Source organism: Bemisia tabaci, chromosome 4, assembly GCF_918797505.1.
Source record: "Bemisia tabaci chromosome 4, PGI_BMITA_v3".
Lineage (NCBI taxonomy): Eukaryota > Metazoa > Arthropoda > Insecta > Hemiptera > Aleyrodidae > Bemisia > Bemisia tabaci.
In genome coordinates, this window is record NC_092796.1 from 26,790,987 (window position 1) to 26,809,735 (window position 18,749).

Sequence of the window (18,749 nt, forward strand, 5' to 3'; positions counted from 1 at the left end):
AAAGGTCAATTTAACGCTTCAAAAGAACCCTTGAAAACTGGTCAAAGAGTTACCATTCAGAGGCTCTTACATGAGGAGGGAGGGTTCCAGAAGATATCAATGGGGCCTCTCGAAGGCCAAAGGGGCCCCCATTCACCGAAGCTTAAGGGGTATGATTTTCGAATATTCAAGTAGGAAGGTACAGTTTTTAGCTATCGCGTTCAAATTTTTTTCAGCAGTACATATGATTATGGAAATGAAACACTGTCTCAGTGTTAAAAATACGATTTTTTTTTCTCCAACTTTGAGTTGTCGTGGCCCCCAGAACAAGCGTTTTCGGAAAAAAAGTTATACCACAAAAACGTCTTTTTTGACCCTAAGAATCGACTTCTCAGGGTGCCTACTAAAACAGGCTGGTCAAAAATAAGTACTTTTACAGCACATTCTCGAGAAATTCAGAACATCCTCCAGCAGAAAAATTCCGTACTTTTTCAGTACCTCCATTTGACGAAATTAGAAAAATTTCAAAAATTGGAAATTGCGACAAAAATGACAAAAAATTTAAAAAATTCCGGACGTTTTGCGGAATTTCCGCTTTTTTTAGTACTTCCGGACCGGACTTACAAAATTAGTACTATTTCCGGACTTACAGACACCCTGCTCCTTCAATATTCTTACTTTATCCTAGGACACCCTGTAGATGCGCCCTTACGTCAGAGGAGCGACTAAACTAAACGCTGTCGGCTGGCAACTCCGCAGGGGGACAGGGTTGACCAACTGCTTTCAATGTCAACGGGCACGCGGCACGTGAGAGTCATGTCTCTGCCCGGCTATCGTTTTTGTTGTTATTTACGCAGTAGGAGCAACACCTCTCCCTACCAAACCCCCTCAACCCCCCCCCCCCTCCCTGCACCAAGCGCGGATCCGCGGCGAAGTCGCGGTTCGCGGATCGCGAGTTAGTTCATCTCTCGATTAGCTCAGGAGTGGAGCCGCGATACTTCGGTCACGCGCTATCAGCCGAGTTTAAAAGTTGACGATCTTTTGTTTATTTTCCGCGACCCGTTCGTCGTCGTCGTCAGATCCGAGGGTGGTGATACTGGATTTGCTGCCGTCTCCCTGCGGAAATACCCGGTCACAAAGTAAGTTTCAGACGTGTGGAAAAAGTGTCATCGTGCCCATCGGCTGGTTGAGCTCAGAGAAAAAGTTAAAATTTCGAAAAACGCTCAAAAACTTGTTTTTTTAATTTCATTTTTCTACAACATGTATTATTTTAATCTAAATCGGCGTCGCAAAAAAAAATCCATGCAGAAGAGGGTTAGGATCAGGACGGGGTGAAATGAATGAGAGCTGAGCTTTGATGTGATACACGGAGAAAAATCTATGACTTTATAAACACCACTATTATAATAGTCGAAAATGAACTAATGATTCTGTGAACCATACTAAGGTACATATACCATCACCGAGGTATCTGTGCTATTATTATATGTATGTTGCCTTTACTACTATTGGTGATGTTCCATATGAACCACTAATTGGTTAATAAGCCATAGCTTTTTCTCAGTGATGATGGGAAGGGATCCTGCGTTTAAACGCGAATAAAATCTGGGTCTCGTGATGGTAGAGAATGAAAAACCCCGTGAAATATGAAGCTGAAACACAAAGATATGTACTTCCTATTGTGCTGCTGATCCTTTGTTTACGATCTTCAGAGTGCAGTCTTTCTGTTCTCAATATGGCTATTTTTCAGCTAATCATGCTGATCCTTTCGATCGGAAAAAATCTAGACATTAAAAATAACCGTACTTGTTAATTTTGTTTCGGTTTCGTGTAGTTATTTCCCATTTGTTAACCATAAGAAATTAAGAGTTTCATTGAACTGTCACATAGTAAAAAGGGCATTGTTTCATCAAACAAAAAAAAAAAGAAAAAAAAAAAAAAAAAAAAAAAAAAAAAAAAAAAAAATCCATCAAAACAGGGGTGCAGAATTTTCCTAGCTCCCACGTTTCCACGCGCCCGCCCGCCGGCTTTCCACATTTTTCTCGTCGGTTTTCCATAAAGTTTCCCGGCAATGAAAAAAAGATGACATTTTTTTTCTGTTTTCCGTTGACTTTCGACTTTGGACCCTTCAGAATGTGCTCTCCTTCCACATTTCAGGGGGCTTTCCCACATTTTCACGCGCGTGATCGAGCGTTTTCTGCACCCCTGTAGAAATATATCCGAGAGACAAGTGCGGATAATGCGCTTTTGGAACGTTTGACCCATTATTGAAAATCGAAAACACCTGACGACATCAATAAACGTCACCTTTTCTAATACTAGAGCAATCAGGCCCTTTTTTTCGGAAGGACGGGAGTCGGGAGTGTGGACACACGAAGACATGAGGCAATCTACAATATCTCCACTTGATGCAATCTTAATTTTTGAAAAATGCCGCGTTCTGCTTTTTCAACTTTAGATATTCTAAAATTTTCCAGATTCTTGTTCTATTGAAGGTATTGCTGACAAAAAAACAATACAAAAAACTAGGAAGAAATTTAACAGATTAAATGTGTGGAAACAAAAAATTCCAAATTTTCGTTCATTCCTCTCGATTAACTCGCGTGACGTCGAAACGTCCCCTTGGTGCCAGCTTTGATGCAAGTGCGCCCACTACTTATCACAGTCATCTCGTTAAAAAGTAAATAAAACACCTAAGAAAAACGTAATCTTCTCTATACTTGCTGCTATCAGATTTCATTATTTTTGCGATGAAAGCAGCGAACGGTAGAATGAGGGACAACGTGCATAAAATAATTCAAATCCGCAAAATATTCGTTAAAATTGCAAAAAGAGAGAATCCGAAGTAAAACTCGACAAACTGCATCGATATTTCCACCACTTCTAAGTCGGTGTCCGATTATTTATTTTTATTTTGTTATCACAACTAAAAGAGCACACATTCATTTCGATTGACAGCTCTTCGATATAGCAAAAGAGTAGGAAGGGGGGGGGGGAGTTAAGAGGGGGCCGATGCCCTCAAGAGGCGAGACACATCGAACCCCCGGTCGAATCTCTTAAATTAGCGCGGGCTCCGAGATGATACGCAAAAACTCGACGGAAAATAATGAAAGATTCGCATTAGCATAAACTGCGCGTTATCGAGTTCAAGCGAAGCCGGATCGAACGAAACGGGGAACTCGATACGTGTTTCGACTCGCCGCTATCAACGGCACGCGAAAAATCGAAATTCGAGCTATCGAACTGCGAGGTGTGGGGGCCGACCGGGAATAAAATGACCGCCTTGAGCAGCGCGCGGTATCATTAAATCAACTTTAAAAATCAAGATACGATTCGAGGCACCGATCACGCGTCCTGCACGCACCGCGCACGGCTGGGCCTATGCCAAAATCCCCGGTGTTACATCTCGCTTCCCGTAAACTAGCTCCTCTCATTGAGAAAAAATTCTGTCGATGACGTCACAGAATAGCCAAAGCCCTGCGTGACATTTTGACGATGAAACTAGAAATAAGCGTGGGATTTAAGTAGCAGGATGGTAGAATGCAGCGTCACTAATTTTAGGGGATACGATGACTTTCCGACCAAACAGCTTGTACCGTGTCAACGTCGCTGAGATTCTGCGACTTTTCCTTTTTTCTACGAGTATCCAAAATCACCCACGCTATAAACTTCTCTGCCAAAATATTCAGAAAAATAGGAAGAAAATTTGAGGCAAATTTCAGAACAAAACTACCAACTTAAACAGTTAAATACATGCACAATCTTAACGACGTTGACATGGGTATAGCTGTTTGGTCGGAAATGTTCTCATATAGCAAAGCCAGAAAGAGCACTGGAAGAAAAACACATTGGATCTAGAGTCCAGACTCTTGAAAACATTGACAAGAAAAAGGACTCTTGATTCAATCAGATTTAAGCTTAAATCAAAAGGAAATCCGCTCAAATTAAGAGGCTTGGTTCTTGATTTAAGCTTAAATCTGATCGAATCAAGAGTATTTTTTCTTGTCGATGTTTTTAAGAGGCTGGACTCTAGATCCAATGTATTTTTTTTTTTTTTTTTTTTTTTTCCAGTGAGCGTTCTGCTAAACTGTTAAAAATCGAGGTGTGAAGTTTGGTGCCGGAGTCGTCTATGTAGCGCCCAAAAACCCCGCGAGTGATATGAATGAGCAAACACACAAAACGAGTGAATGCCGCTCCGTAAAAAGAGCGGATTTCGCTCCGTATTCATGCACTCGGGGTTGTTCGGCGCTATACAGACTCCGGCACAGAATCGCACTCCACAATTTTTAACAGCGTAAACTTTGCTTGGGTTTTGTCGCGTGATACAAGTACTGATTTCGCTCATATTTGATCATATCAAGGATCAACAGTAGGTCAGAACCCAGCTTAGCAAATCTGCACACCCTATGATGAAAAAAGAGGAAGTTCGGTCTCATGAGCCGCCCAAGGAGCACAAATTGCAATAAATGGAATTTACATGATATTGCTATTGCACCGGAGTGTAGTGTATGTTGCCTATCTACTGATTGAACGGGCGCATCTTTTTGGAATTTATTGCAATAGAGTTGAAAAAAGTTGCAATTTTTCCTTGCAATGTTAATCGCCCGTCTTTCTGTTACATGGAGCTCATCTTAATGATTTGAAATTGGCATTAACTGACCAAATGATGCATAAATATTGCCATTTCATGGGAAAAAACTGGAATTTTACTGAATTCGATCGCAATTTAAATTCATTGCACGTACTACTTTGGCGAAAGTTTGCTGTTTAATTTTGGACGACGAATAAGATTCGTCAAATAGAACCCTCGGTCCCTCGGCGCTTAAACGAACTTTTAAATTGCAAAATCCGGTCACGCGAGTTCAGCCGACCGCTGGATAAACCGCATAGTTTGGACAATATGAGATATCGAAATTACACAAGCGCACTTCTTTTTTACGAGCGAATAAAAAACCTCAACTTTACTGAGCGATTTTACTTGATTCATAGGACTGATGTTACGTTTTATTCGGGTACTTTTATGTTACGTGTTATGTTACGGGACTGATGTTACTTTTTATTCGGGTACTTTTGGGTACTTCGGGTACTATTGCTCATCGTATTTTTTGAGTTATCTACTAATGAATTGATTACAAACATCTGTTAACATGAGTGATATTCGATTTTATTTGAATTTCCTTCTCGCAAAATAAAAATGCGCGCATGAAACTTTTCAATGATCATGCCGGCTTACATTTTCTCTTACAGCCCCTTGGCACGCGTAACAATAGTATTTTCATATCACATGGTAAGAAATTCAAGACCTCTCCTCAATTCTCAATCACAATGGAGGGACTGGAAGGACAAGGCGCATTAGTGCAGTTTTTGAAAAAATTGAGTTATTGATGATTTCAAATAAAACTAGTCTTAGGGCATATTCTGAGTAAAATTTGCACCGCATTCAAATTTTTACGCATCAAAAAGTCAGTTTGAACTTTCTTTTCGCCATCAAGATCCATGTAATTTCAAAAACTTGCGACACGTATTTCTCAAAATAGCGAAAACTGCACTTAGGCGCCTTAGTCCTCCGAGCCCCTTAATGGAGCTTTTGATAGTGATGCCTTTCACCAGGGTGGATTTATTAAAACATTTCCCTAGAAAATTTTCCATGATAATTTGTACACAATCTCAGCACCTTCAAAGTCACTTTACAGTAAAAAACAAAGCTGTAATGCTTCTCTTTGAAACTTGACGCGCGATTTTTCTGAAAAAAGAACTAGGTAACAAAATGAGAAACGGACTTCTCCCGAGAATTCTTACGATTCTCTCAGAGTTTCACTGAGCTGTCCGCCTGTCAGTGACAGTTTTCCTACTTCGTTTGCATTTATTGCATAAGAGCAATGTTTACGTCAAATTCTCAATTGCAAGGCTTCCGTTTCACTTTATGCAAAATTGCAGACGCTGAACAAATGTCCAACTTCTCTCCTCTAGTAATCTGATGTCAACGTTTTAACAACCGCTCGAAATCCAGAGTAAATATATGAATAAAAATAATTATATGCCTGTTTTCTTTTCTTATGGTCAGTTTGCGCGGATTCTCCTTTCTTATTAGCTGGTTGAAAATCAAGGGGATAACAGCTTTCCAATCTCTTGTGTGTACGTCAAATATCAAAAACATAATCAGAAACTGATCATGCGCCAATGGAGAATTCGCAGGTGTCTAAAAATTTGATGAATTTTGCGTTTAAGTGGAAACTACCGAGAGGACGAAACACGATGTGACCCCTGGTTCATAAATTGAACAATTATTGGAGGAAATAATTATGATAAAATGATTTAATCTGCTGAAATATACGTGTTTAAAGGGGAAATGCCACCAGATGACGTCACTAGGAGGTGCATTTTCTCAATTTTAAATCTATGTTTTTACCATTACCCGTATCAGAGAAACTTTGTCAAAAGTACTGCGGAATCAGTTCTTTGAACACTTTCAGATGAAGCAATAAAAAATTTGACTGCAACTTCTCCATTTACATGATTACCAATACGTAGGTCGTGAAATTCGATGATTATTGTATGCGATGGTTATGCTACTGCGTAAAACCCGAGCTTTCCCAGAAAGCCTCCATCGACAGAAAACATAACGATAGAAAGCCCTGCACTCCGCAGTAATAAATGTCACTATGATAAGGACTAGGCTGTCGCTGACGGTGGTTAAGTGTGTGTGTGTGTTAATGCATCCGCGTTTGCTATTGCTTACGCCGTCTTCCGTTCCAGGGTATTTCCGAGTCAACAAATTTTCCGAGCCATTTTCCACTGTTTATTCTTATACACATGAAGAAGTCTCTCCATTGTCACTGACTTCAACTCTTCCCTTCTATTACCTATACTGCCGTGCTAAGGAAGAACGCCGTGTGAGCCTTCAGACGTTGCCAAGTTTCCTCCGATAAAAACCGAATTTACTAGGAAGATTGCGAAAATTGTTTTCTAAATTTGTTTGAAAATTTTTACGCAATTTAATCTAAAACATCTGAAAATTTCAAGGAAAAAATGCATGAAAAACGCACTTCTCGTCAACTTGCATGAGGAAGCATGGTGGAGGTCAGTCGAGGCTAAGGTGCCTTTCCCCTTCTGTTAGTCCAATGATGCGATAAGTGACCGAGGATTAAAAAACAAGTCCAAAACTCGAAATAGTTCTTAAAATTTTGAGAGAATATCGGACGTTCAAAATTTTCTCATTCTTCCTGAACGAGACCCGCGCATAATTCCGAAATTGAAAATTCAATATTCCATTACAACGATTACTTTTTTGTTTTCTTCGCTCTTATCGCAAGGGAAGTATTTTTTCATTTCTGTTGCATTAAAAGCTAATTTTTTCATGGAATAGTAATAGATTTTGAAAAAGGCTTGTTAATATTCCTAAATATTTCAAAAGTATAAATTTAAGAAGCAGCTTCTACAAGTAGGTATAGGAAACGAAAACTTGTTGATAAAATCCTTTAAATACTTTTCAGCGCGAGCATCAAAAGCCACTGATCGAGACTCAAAAATACTGTCCAAAATATGCACGCAAGCTCACACTCAAAATCCACTAACTGCTGACTTATAATCACTTCACCTTACCTTGGCACTAAATTTGCAAAAGTCTGATTTTACCTTCTGGTGGGATGCTGAAGCGAATACGCAATTAATTGCCGAAACATACATTTCAGCATGCGAATTCAGAATCTTTCGGATTTGACGGACTACAGATATTCAATGACCACGTTTGCTGGCATAATGTTTTTCATGAAATATACTGGTGACAGGTCCTTCAACTTGTCACCCGCATGAAAAAAAGAGCGTAACATGCACATGGAGATGAGCCCGGAAAATCATCAAATTCTATGGACGATAAGGTTCATAGCAGAGTGCAATTACGTTCTTTTGTCAAGAGGGTGATTTATTTGAGCAACACAAAAAAATTTGATTTCAAATTGTATAATGGTGTCCATATACTCTCCTTGACCTCAGACAATGCGAGAACAGACGAATTGATTTCGATCGAAAACGACTTATTCCGTGCAAAAAAAAAAAAAAAAAAAAAAAAAAACCTCCGTGTGCTCTCTGAAAGTGGGCGGACTAGCGACATCCTCTCCGCGTGACCACCCGAACAAAACAAGCAGAGGCGAGGCGCGAATGATCGATTATCGATACTTTCCCGTTTGAACCTATGGTAAAGAATCGATTATCAAGGTGTTCGATACGTACACCCTGTCTATCGATTCTTTTTCATATGTTTAAATGGCAGACCAATCGATACATCGCAAAGCACGCCACGCCACTGAAAACAAATCTTTTTCCGGCGGGAATGGAAAGAGCGCATCGTGAAATAAAAATGATACGAGAACCCGACGAGAAATTGAAATTCCCGCGGGGTGTTAGCTCTCAAAAGGTCAGACACTCGGGTTATTTCTGTTGTTCCTCCCAGATTTTTGAGACGAGGTCAACGTGCGTCCGACCGTGGCCTTCCGAATTTTCGCCGGTTCCGACCCTGATCCCATCACTTTCACAGACGGGAAGCTTCAGCGCCTGCGCGAGTTTCAGGGGAATAGGTCCAGACAAAGGCAACGTTCATCGAGCATTATCGTGGCAACGTTGCTAAATTAATAAAATATCTCGCGAATATTCCTCCGCAACAGGATCCTTGATAATCCTACAAGGCTATATCAGAGCTGGATTTAGGTTGGACCAACTCCGCAAATCGTCGTTCCTCAGGCGCACACTGGACCGAGGCAATGGGAACATCGGACAGTATTTGAAAACTTTAAAAGCTCATAACTCCGTTTTTACACGATTTTGAGGTATTAAATATGGGTCCATTGGCTTTTTCGTTAAATTTTCTTCTCGAAACACCCCTCGAAATTTAAAATTTGACGAAATGAACGTGAAAATTTGCGTTTTAAGTCAAAAATTTCATGTCCGATCTCTCTAATTGACGCGATCCATTGTGCGGCGTGCGGGCGTATCTCAACTTCCGGATGAGCCCCTGAAAGCACGAGAGCTACGAGAGACAATGGATGACCATAAAAATGCCTCTTTTATTTTTTTAATTTATTTATGGACAGTAAGTGGAGAACTAGTCAGAAACGTACATCGAATTAAGAGAACAGTTTGTATGAACGTATTCACAAATAAAAAAGACCCTTTGCCATCCATTGAAAGCGATATCCCTCAAGATTTCATGTCCACCTAGCCGAAAGTTTCCTTCGACCTGGAAAAATTCCCTCAGTTTCAAATTCCCTTGAGCAATTGCAGGTTATCGACCTGGGGTAGGAAGTCGCCTAGAAAGGGTCTCTAGGCGTGATAACGGTGTTGGTCTTACCTATTAATCTAAACCCACTAATAATCTATTCCTACTAATTTATTCCCACACCTCCAAGAAGTCCTCATAACATAAAGTTGAATTTTTGCTTATCGTTGGCTGTAGGTTCCTCAATTGGAATATAAGCCATTAAACTAAGAAAAGAAGAAGAAGAAAAACAGTTGCTGGTTATAACACTTTCGGATGACCCTGAGAATAATTTCAACTCGGGAGTTTTCCAGGAACAACTGTAACAACTCATCTTCTAAGTGGTCTTCCAGAACAAACAAACAAAACCCTGACATTGTTTACCACGATATTTTCTTCCGCGGGGAACTGGGTCTGACGGGAGGAATTCTTTATGACTGGCCCGCGAGGGCGACAAATTGCGACCGAACATCTCGTTCTCTGCCGATGCGACGAGGAGAAATTGAGAGCTTTATGGATTTCACGGGCAGTCTAGCTGCACTGTTAAGAGACTTCTCAAGAGTAAACTTACTTGTTATTGTTTGATCACGTCTTCATTATGCAGGCTTTCGAATCAATTGATATTTGTTGAACAGTTACAATTTATTTAATTTTCTCTCTAAAAATTCCCCCGTGAGATTGAAAAGTACAAGTAAACAATAACTTCTCAAAGAGCAAAGTTTTATTTAGCCAAGGTGTTCTATCAAATATTATCCCAGACTATCTCAATTGGACCGTGTTCAGCAGAAAGAGACCAAGCGACATCAACTATTGCCAAATATGACTGGGCAATTTAATTTTTTACGAGAGAGCATTTGTGTGGATCCCTTTGAAAATTTAAAAAAATTTGCCTCGTACTATACAGAAAATTCACTGAAATTTGCACAAAAATCCACACGCCCGTTTGCATGTAAAAAATGAATTTGCCCAATTAAATTTGGCATTAGCTGATGTCGCTCAGTTCCTTTCTGCTTGACGCGGTCCAATTTAAGGTTTGTGAAGAAGCTACATTAGGTTATTGAATTTTTTGGGGAGGCTCTGAAATGAGGAGGGCATCAATCAATGTTCCAACCGTATCACACCGAATTTCCGGCTTGGAAGAAAACTCAGAACGCTCACAATGTTCGGACTTAAAAATTACAGGCCAGGTATGAAAGTGCCGCGAGACCGGTCGATCCAGTAAATGCAACCAGTTTTACGATCTCCGTCATGCAGACTCGATCTAAGGATCACCATGACCGGACCGACCCCTGTGATTGAATCTCAAAATCTCTACGAACGACGGACAAGTGACGATTTTCTAAATTAGCTGCCACTCATAATGTTGCTACTCTGACGTGAGAGTCAAAGTACATTTTGAGATGAGCTCTGTCGTTCGTATAGCACCATGCTTTCAGGGGCTTAAAAGGAATTACGACAAGTCCTTGTGCCAGAGGCGCAAAAATGAGAGCCCCTAAAACGGAGCTGTAAAATTGGCCTAGATGAGAGGCAAACATTTGGGTCGGAGTGAATATCTTTAGTGGAACTTTGAAAGGAGAGTAAGACAGCGACTCCGACTTAGAGCAGTGGCCAGGGTAAGAAAGTCGCCTAGACCCCCTGTAATCCCCCTACCCCTAAAAGCCACTACCAGGATTTTAGGGCATTTTGACTCCCGTTAATTGCGAGAAAAAGTTCACAGAGCAACTGAAAAAATTGTTGGTTACGCCGCAGCTCAAGCTAGATGAATAAGCAGAATTGAGAAGCTTGGAGGACAAGGCACATAATTGCAATTTTTGAAAGAATTGAGATATTCATGAACTAAACTATATCTAGTTAGAAAGTATAGTCTGTGAAAAATTCACAACTAAAATCCAACTTGAAAGCATCAAAAAGTGAGCTTAAACTTCCTTTCTGCCATAAGGCTCCATGCAATTTTGAAACTTTAAACACGTATTTCTTGAATTGGCAAAAACTGCACTTAGGCGCCATGTCCTGCAAGCCCCTCAATTTCCATTCTAACAGATTTGGTGAGGGTATCATTTAGGGGGATGGGCCTCCTTCAGGATCTGGGGATTTAAGGCTAACCAGAGGAAATAACGCTATCGTCAGCAGAGAAAAAAGATGGGTCCACTCGTTTTGTTCAAAATCTACTTTGGAGCAGAACAAATTATTTTAAAATCGAGGTCGTTATGACCGTAATTTTAGCGGCTCTGGTGCTTGCACTAGAGCTGCTATTCCGGACGGTCCCAGCTGGGGAGTATCAATGCAGCATGTTACATTGTAGAGACCGCGCGTTGGTTGATGGGAATCGGCGCCATTTTCGGCTATGTTCCTTGTCATGACTTTATTTTATTGCATACTGTTTTATTGTTAGTCAATGCTATGTTGTGTATTGTATTTTTGGAATCATGGTGATACAGTCAACAATTCAAAACTTGTTTGTGCTTTTATCTCGTGATGGAAAAAATGTACTTTACGTTCAAAATTTGAAAATTTGAATTTTAAAGTTTTCGCGGTTAAGGAAGCTTTAACCACTGGGTTGGAGCTTCCTAGTCATATTACTTGATATCAGCTGATAGCAAACAAAGGTTACCAGGGAAACCGTAAACGTCTAACAACTATCGTGGCCATTGGGGCGATTCGACAGTTTGAATCGTTTTCGTTGATTGAATCGACAGTTGTCGGATTGTACATCAATGACAAAATGTGTCTAGGCCCTCATTCTTGACTACAACTACTGCCCCCAGAGCCGCTCTCCGACGCCAATGCGTTGGAGCTTCCTGCTTGTTTTGATTTTAGATAAGGTAATTGAATCAAGTCGTCGTTTAAGAAATTCAAATACGCGATTCGGGCTCTGTTGCGCAGAGGAATAAAGTGTATGTGCTCATTCGTATTGGTTGTACCGACTGGGATTATGTCATTGTTGATGTTTGGAAAACGGATAATTTCTAATAAGGTGACGTCATAAATAATGGTGTCTATGTATGAGTCTAAAAACGCACAAGGAATGTGGCTCTATGCCGTCACAGGGAGTCACTGATTTTCACACTTCTAAATTTACTTTTCGCCACTCTTCATATCAGAAAAAATTGTACAAAATTCTGTCACCTCACCTCATTTATACCACTTTCATAAGTAGCGATACAATATTTTTTAGTAAATTTTCCGTAGTCCATTGATTTTATCCTCGCGAAATTATTTTTGATGAAGAAATTCATAGGGTCTATTTTAATTATACAGCAGTTTGACCACAAAAGGCCAAAACTTGAAGAAAAGAGTACAGTAATGAGGGTCTTGCATTGCATCGCAGATATGTTCTTTCGCGTAAAACCCTGCAACTGAATTTCCGGAGCACTAAAATACTCGAATTAATTTCAAGAAAACCTTAATATGTAGCAAGGAAGACCCTTTTCTGAATGCTGACAACACGCTAAAGATCATCTGTTTTTCAAGCCTTGTCCGAATAGATCTGACGTTGAAAACCTACGCAACGTACTCGCGATTCGTTCAAAATCATAAATGTTCACTGTCGCGTTTGTGATTCCGCAGCACAAGGGGCTGCTGCGAACGATACGATGGATAAAAACTACATTCGTGAATAAGTAAATGGAAAGAAACAACGACTAAGAAATGAAAGGGAATGGTTCCTTAAAAACATCCTAATTACTTAATTCTATTTCATCGAGTAAATAAAACTATACAGTAAAAATTTGTTTAAGAAAATTTCTAAATGTACTTCTGAAATAAGTTGGTAGGAGGAAGAGAGTTTTCACGGCGTCTCTCAGTTTATTTTTCTCAATTCTCGGCGATCTTTAACTGTTCCTAGTTTTCAAATTATTCTTCCCGAGAAAATGCTGGCATTAGAGTTTTGGAAAAGGTCAGAATTAGACTGGATTTTTATTAATTGTTATAAATAATATAATGGTATTAATAGGAGCGCATCAAGCCGTATTTTGCGAAAAAATGAGCCGGGAGAAGTTTTAATTCAAGAGGGTCGTAAATTTATAATGAAAAAAACTTCCAAATCGAGAAAAAAACGTTTTAAAACGCGATCTATAGGCGATTAATTTTTTCCTCAGGTACCATTAAATCTTCTGAAGGAAATTAAAAGGCACAAGATGCAAGAAAGGTTTATTACAAGGTAAAATTAATGCTTTTTTATGTATTGGACTGTTGTGCGTGCGTTGTCTATGTTTCAGTTGAAGGGACTGTTCGAAATTATATTTATAACGATAAAAGTGGAACAAGTTCATCTCCCACATGGAAATCATTTTGTTGACCGTTTGGATTATGAATTTATTGACCATATAATGTGAAGGTGTTAGCAACTTCATGGTGAAAAAAAAAATGCAATTTTACGATGCATTAAATTGCAAAATTGTATTGGCGTTTTCGTTGGAATTCGCTGCTTAGGAATAAAACTTTAGCCCTCTTTTTCTCGGTCAAGTTCTCGTGCATCAGTTGGACTACATTTTGCAATTAGGAACTACAATTTCTAACCCATCCGTAAAAACACTCATGAGCGCAGGGAAAGTAATGGTATGCACGTCGTTTCGAAAGGCAAACTGAGCCAAACATTATAGTTCCAAATTGAAAAATGCATTCCAATTCAAAACTTGCTGCAGCTTGGTGCGTTTGCGTCAACCTCCAGCCGTATACTGAAGTCCCTCGTTATTCGCGAGTTGGGAAAGGAGACCTTCCCTCGCCATTCAACAGTTTCGACCCCCCGATTTTCGCGTATTCGTGGATTGTCATCTCATCGGAGGTTAGAAGACTTGATCCTAAGGATTTTTTTCCTTCGTTTTTTCGTGATGCTCCGTTGCCCCAGAAATACACACAGATATTTCACATGAAATTTCAAGATTTTATTTTTCATGAAAAATTGCAACCCTCCATACAACCCTTTACACTTTCTCCTTAGAGATAGACTAGGTGTCGTTATTCTGCGCAGTTTCATTGATTTCCCCCAACATTGACACCGAGCCCCCATTTTCATGCTCATAAACCTATAGGGTCTCGTTATCCGCGAAGATTCCGCGGATTCATTGTTCGCGCTGATTCTGCGGTTTCGTTATCCGTGATGTTTCGGCGGATTAGTTATCCGCGAGGTTTCCGCGAATTCGTTATCCGCGAAGTTTCCGCGAATTCGTTATCCGCGAGGTTTTCGCGAATTCGTTATCCGCGAGATTTCCGCGAATTCGTTATCCGCGAGGTTTCCGCGGATTCGTTATCCGCGAGGTTTCCGCGGAACGTAACCCTCGCGTATAAGGAGAGACTGAACTATCGGTGCACATGCGACCTAAAATATCTCTATTTTTCCTAAAACAAATGCGCAATAATCTCGATTCCGAGAACTGAAGACTTTGGGCCCACCGTGCGGTTGCTTAACGGCCCATATTGGAGGCGGATGGCAGTAGATGGCTCCTGCAGAGTCAAGGCTGGGCTGTTTACGCGCCGACGGGTCTCGGCTGTCGCGGAAATGCACCCAGCCACTCGTCGAGTCGGGACGCGCGACGCGGTAAACAAAGACTTTAATAAGCCGGCTCTTTGGCACATTCGCGAGTTTTTGCCACGACTCGCCTCCGTATAAAGCTGCCAAAAGCCCCGCTTCGTCATGATTTAGGTGCTCCGAGATATGCAGTTACACGGGCATTGATGGATACTACAATCCCGGGCCCGGCATCATGAAAGCCGCGATCATAATAAAAACTTACTTGTTTACGCTCAAAAGTGAACGGGCTGCCAGAGGACGGTCTTCAAAATCGTCAAAGTTGGCTTGACCTGCGACTGCTTCTAGTTTTACTTCCACAACACCCAGGGAAAAGGAACTTGATTCCCGTGGCTACAGTGCGAAACCACGTATCTCCGTTTGCGACTTCCGGTCATGCTTCATTTTTTCTTTGGATGGCTAGTCAACTTCGTTTCTTGAGAACTACCCTGATTTTTCTTCTCTTTCAGAAGAATATTCCGTAGAAATTTCAAGCTATACCTATAGTTCACTTGTTTCTCTTAGACAAAATAAAATAATAGAACAGCTTCATATTGGTGTCATAAGAATAAATAAGAATAAGAAGGATAAATATTAGCCTTGATACCTTGTCATACATCTTTCATCATCCTTGTTAAAATAAAGGATGTATAATAAGGTATCAAGGCTACTATTTATTCTTCTTATTCTTAAAATAAAATAGGAGCAGAGATTTTGAAACACCCCATTGGAGATACGTGGTTTCACAACTAAGCCATAATTTGATTTAGACAGACATGTTTTTAAAATTTGTTTTCCAGAAAATTCCCTATGACTAGTGCACTGAGTAATCAGCAATTGGAGATTTTTTCAGATCTTTCGTCTTGATTATGCGACTATGCGTGCAACCATCGAAGGGGATAGTCAACTTTAAAAATCTTACTAATTTAAATGATGAGTTTCAATTATTTGTGGGTTTTCATCGTTTGCATTGCCAATAGTCTAAATTAGCACAGATAACACGGACAAGTCTGTAGAATGAAATCTTTGTAAACAATTACTTTAGGCTTTAGATTATAATATTTGTTTCTTTTTTTTTCAGATGGTGGTCTCTCAAAGGCAAGGTATTGAGCACTTAGTTCCTGCAGTGTCAGATCTGGTGCTGAAATACACTTGGAAGATAAAGAAGTATGGCAAATCATTCTCTTCGCAAGAAGGGTTTGACAGCCCCCCATTCGATCTTAATGCAAATGGAATCAAGACACGGTGGAATCTAGCCTTGCGATACTGGAAAGACCCGACCGGAAAACGAGTGACAAATCCAGTTGTCATGTGCCTCAATTTGCTGAGATCAAGGGCGCCGGAGGAGGAACAAGCTAAAATCAAGTTTCAATTTGGAGTCTTCAATTGCAAAACCAATCAATGGGATTTCTGCAGTTCTAGTCGCATCCTTTTTTACCTCCGAAAAGTGGACAAAGTACAATCAATAGGTTACCGAGATCTGAATATTTTGGATAAACATTTAGATGACTCTGGAGATTTATATCTACAAGTAAGTTAATTTTTTTTTTGCAATCTATCCTCTCGAATGTGTCCTTCTCCCCCCTGGGCTTCAAAACTTAAATCTTGATTGTTTTCTTTTCAGAATTATGTTTAATAAGTGTTACGAAGCTAAAAGGAAGTAGACAGTTAAAGGTTTAAAAACCTTATAGAGAAAGTTACTTAGCAAGTAAAGCTGCTAATATACATCAAAAGTTAACAGGTTGGAAATCATGGGAATAGTTGCAAAAAAATTCAAAATTCAAGATAATTTTTGACACTTCATTAGAGTTAAAAAATCAGCATGTGGAATTTTTGCTGGAGTTTTTTTTTTTAAAGAGCCCTACCTAACATGCTTCATACCTTGAGAGAGAGAATTCAGCAACTCTAATAGAGTATAAGATTGAACTGACACCAACAGAGTATTTTTAATTCTTTAGATATGTTTGTTAATGTGTATGAGGGCTAAAGATATCTCTGTATTTGGAACCTTTGCATTACCAATCTCTACCATTTTCTACCTTTTGCTTACAGGTGAAAATGCAACTAGTGAGAAATGAGACTGAGAGTGGCAGTATTGCTCAAGACATGGAACAACTGCTGAGAACTGGCGTTAAAAGCGATATTCGAATCCGCTGCGGAAATGAAGAATGGCCGGGACACAGCGTGATTATAGCCGCTCGATCTCCAATTCTCTCCAGTCAAATCCAAGACAACACCCTAGACCTCAGTTGGTTGACAGAAGAGGGCGCTCAACAACTACTACAATACATCTACACGGATAAAGTGCAGTGCAAAGAGGACACAATTCCTGCTTTACTGGAAGCAGCAGGTCTTTATGAGTTGCATGGGCTAAAAACACTGTGTGAGCGTGTCCTTATTGAGGTTATCAACCAAGATAATGCTAATGTTTTACTGTCTATAGCACATGATTTCAACTGTGAAACTCTACGAAAAGCCGTTCTGGCTTACTTTGAGGAAAATGGGGACACTGTAGATGACAGTGCAATTTGGAGAAGGTCAGAGTACGTCTGTCCAGAGATATTTAAGTTGATTAAAGAAGATGGACTTGGAAGCTCAATCTCTAGTAGTATAGACAGCGATGATACGGACTGCAGTAAACACTCCATAGGGCAAAAACACAACTCTATAGACCGTACGGAGCAAAAAGTTGAAGAAGTTAAAGTTTAAAATATTTTTTTAAAATGAACAGAATGTGATTATTAATGGGTTTCTGAAATATTTTGCTCTCTCATTGAACCATGTTTTCTTCTTTGATCGTTTTCCTCCAAGAAACGTAGGGTTATCTAATTAATTAAAACTTCACTAAATCTAACAGAAGTGACTTTCAGAGAAATTCCTCAAAAATACCAAGGAATCAATTGAAATTCAAACCATGAAAATTTTGGGTCCTTTTGTTCCTTGTAATACCCTACAAACTTCCAATGCCCAATAATAGTAATGATCGCTGAATGATAATCTGAAGAGAAATTGTTGTGATAAAAGAATGCAAGTACCATTGAAAACATGAAGATACAGAATCTAAAAAAAGCCCAAAATAACATACATTTCAACTAATCTTTTGGGTTTTTTTTGTTCCAAAGATACAGACCATTATTGTGTTATTGGCATGCTGCTGGCATGTTCAATTTGGAGTATGCCTACTGGGAAATAGTTTTGTAGGGACTGAATCAGTCACTTTGACTGGTTCTAAGATCTGCTGAATCCTTAAAATAGTCTTTGGAATGAAGGGTAGAGAGAGCTCAACTTTAAAAGTATTTTTTCAAGCTACCGAGTGGATTTAGACTTGGTGAGCAAAATTAATTGTCACTCCCCGAAATTTCACACGGAACTATATATTTTGATCTCAAAAATCAGCCAGCCAAAACTCAATTGGGAAAAATTCCAAACTTAAAAACTGGTTCTCAAATTAAAAGTCCTCTAAATTTTTGACGGCAGAACAATTTTTGGAGTAAAACTCGATAAATTAAAGCTGAAAAGGCTGGTTTGAAGATTTTAGAATAGAAGATGAGGCCTTTAAAATGAACTTTAAGTGCCATGCCCCCCCCCCCCCCTATTGATTGTACCTACGGGCTTTTGTCTACTTAAATTAATGTGTATTATTATTGTAAATATATACTTTCAATTTTGTAATTTATTGAATTGATTAAAAGTTCCATTTTGTAAATGTTATACTTTTTGTTTATTGGTAAAGATTGCCCTTGATTGATGATGAAATTTTTTAGACTAAAAAGTTTAAAAGATAAACTAAACCTACATAATATTTTCAAAATATTAATTATTGATTTTAATCCATCATGGAGAGGTGAAAATACATACATTTAGAAGATAGGTTATCTCCACCTACTTGTTGAGAGAAAATAAAAGGCACGTCATTTATAACTCTTGGCTGTTCCCTAGTGCATCAGGCTATTCGAACAAATAAATGAGATTTGTTTACGGAAAGTATTTAAACCTTCATTTTCTGTATGTGTT

At 39.4% G+C, this 18,749-nt stretch overlaps 2 protein-coding genes across 3 annotated transcripts in view; one reads left to right on the top strand and one right to left on the bottom strand.

Moving 5' to 3' along the window:
• Nucleotides 1-18,749, bottom strand: part of LOC109044517 (tudor and KH domain-containing protein homolog) — a 39,633-nt gene that overhangs the window by 12,814 nt on the left and 8,070 nt on the right. The window lies entirely within an intron of this gene.
• On the top strand, nt 920-18,446 carry LOC109044518 (speckle-type POZ protein). Its single transcript, XM_019062288.2, has 3 exons — nt 920-1,118; nt 15,817-16,266; nt 16,788-18,446. The coding sequence occupies exons 2-3, from the start codon at nt 15,817-15,819 to the stop codon at nt 17,442-17,444; spliced, it is 1,107 nt and encodes a 368-aa protein (XP_018917833.2). The 5' UTR covers nt 920-1,118; the 3' UTR covers nt 17,445-18,446.

What these genes read in the sequence shown, in the direction of transcription:
- LOC109044518 (XM_019062288.2), top strand. Translation starts at nt 15,817, where the DNA reads ATGGTGGTCTCTCAAAGGCAAGGTATTGAGCACTTAGTTCCTGCAGTG. An exon ending in CTGGAGATTTATATCTACAA is followed by an intron (nt 16,267 to 16,787) that starts GTAAGTTAATTT and finishes TTTTGCTTACAG; the next exon opens with GTGAAAATGCAACTAGTGAG.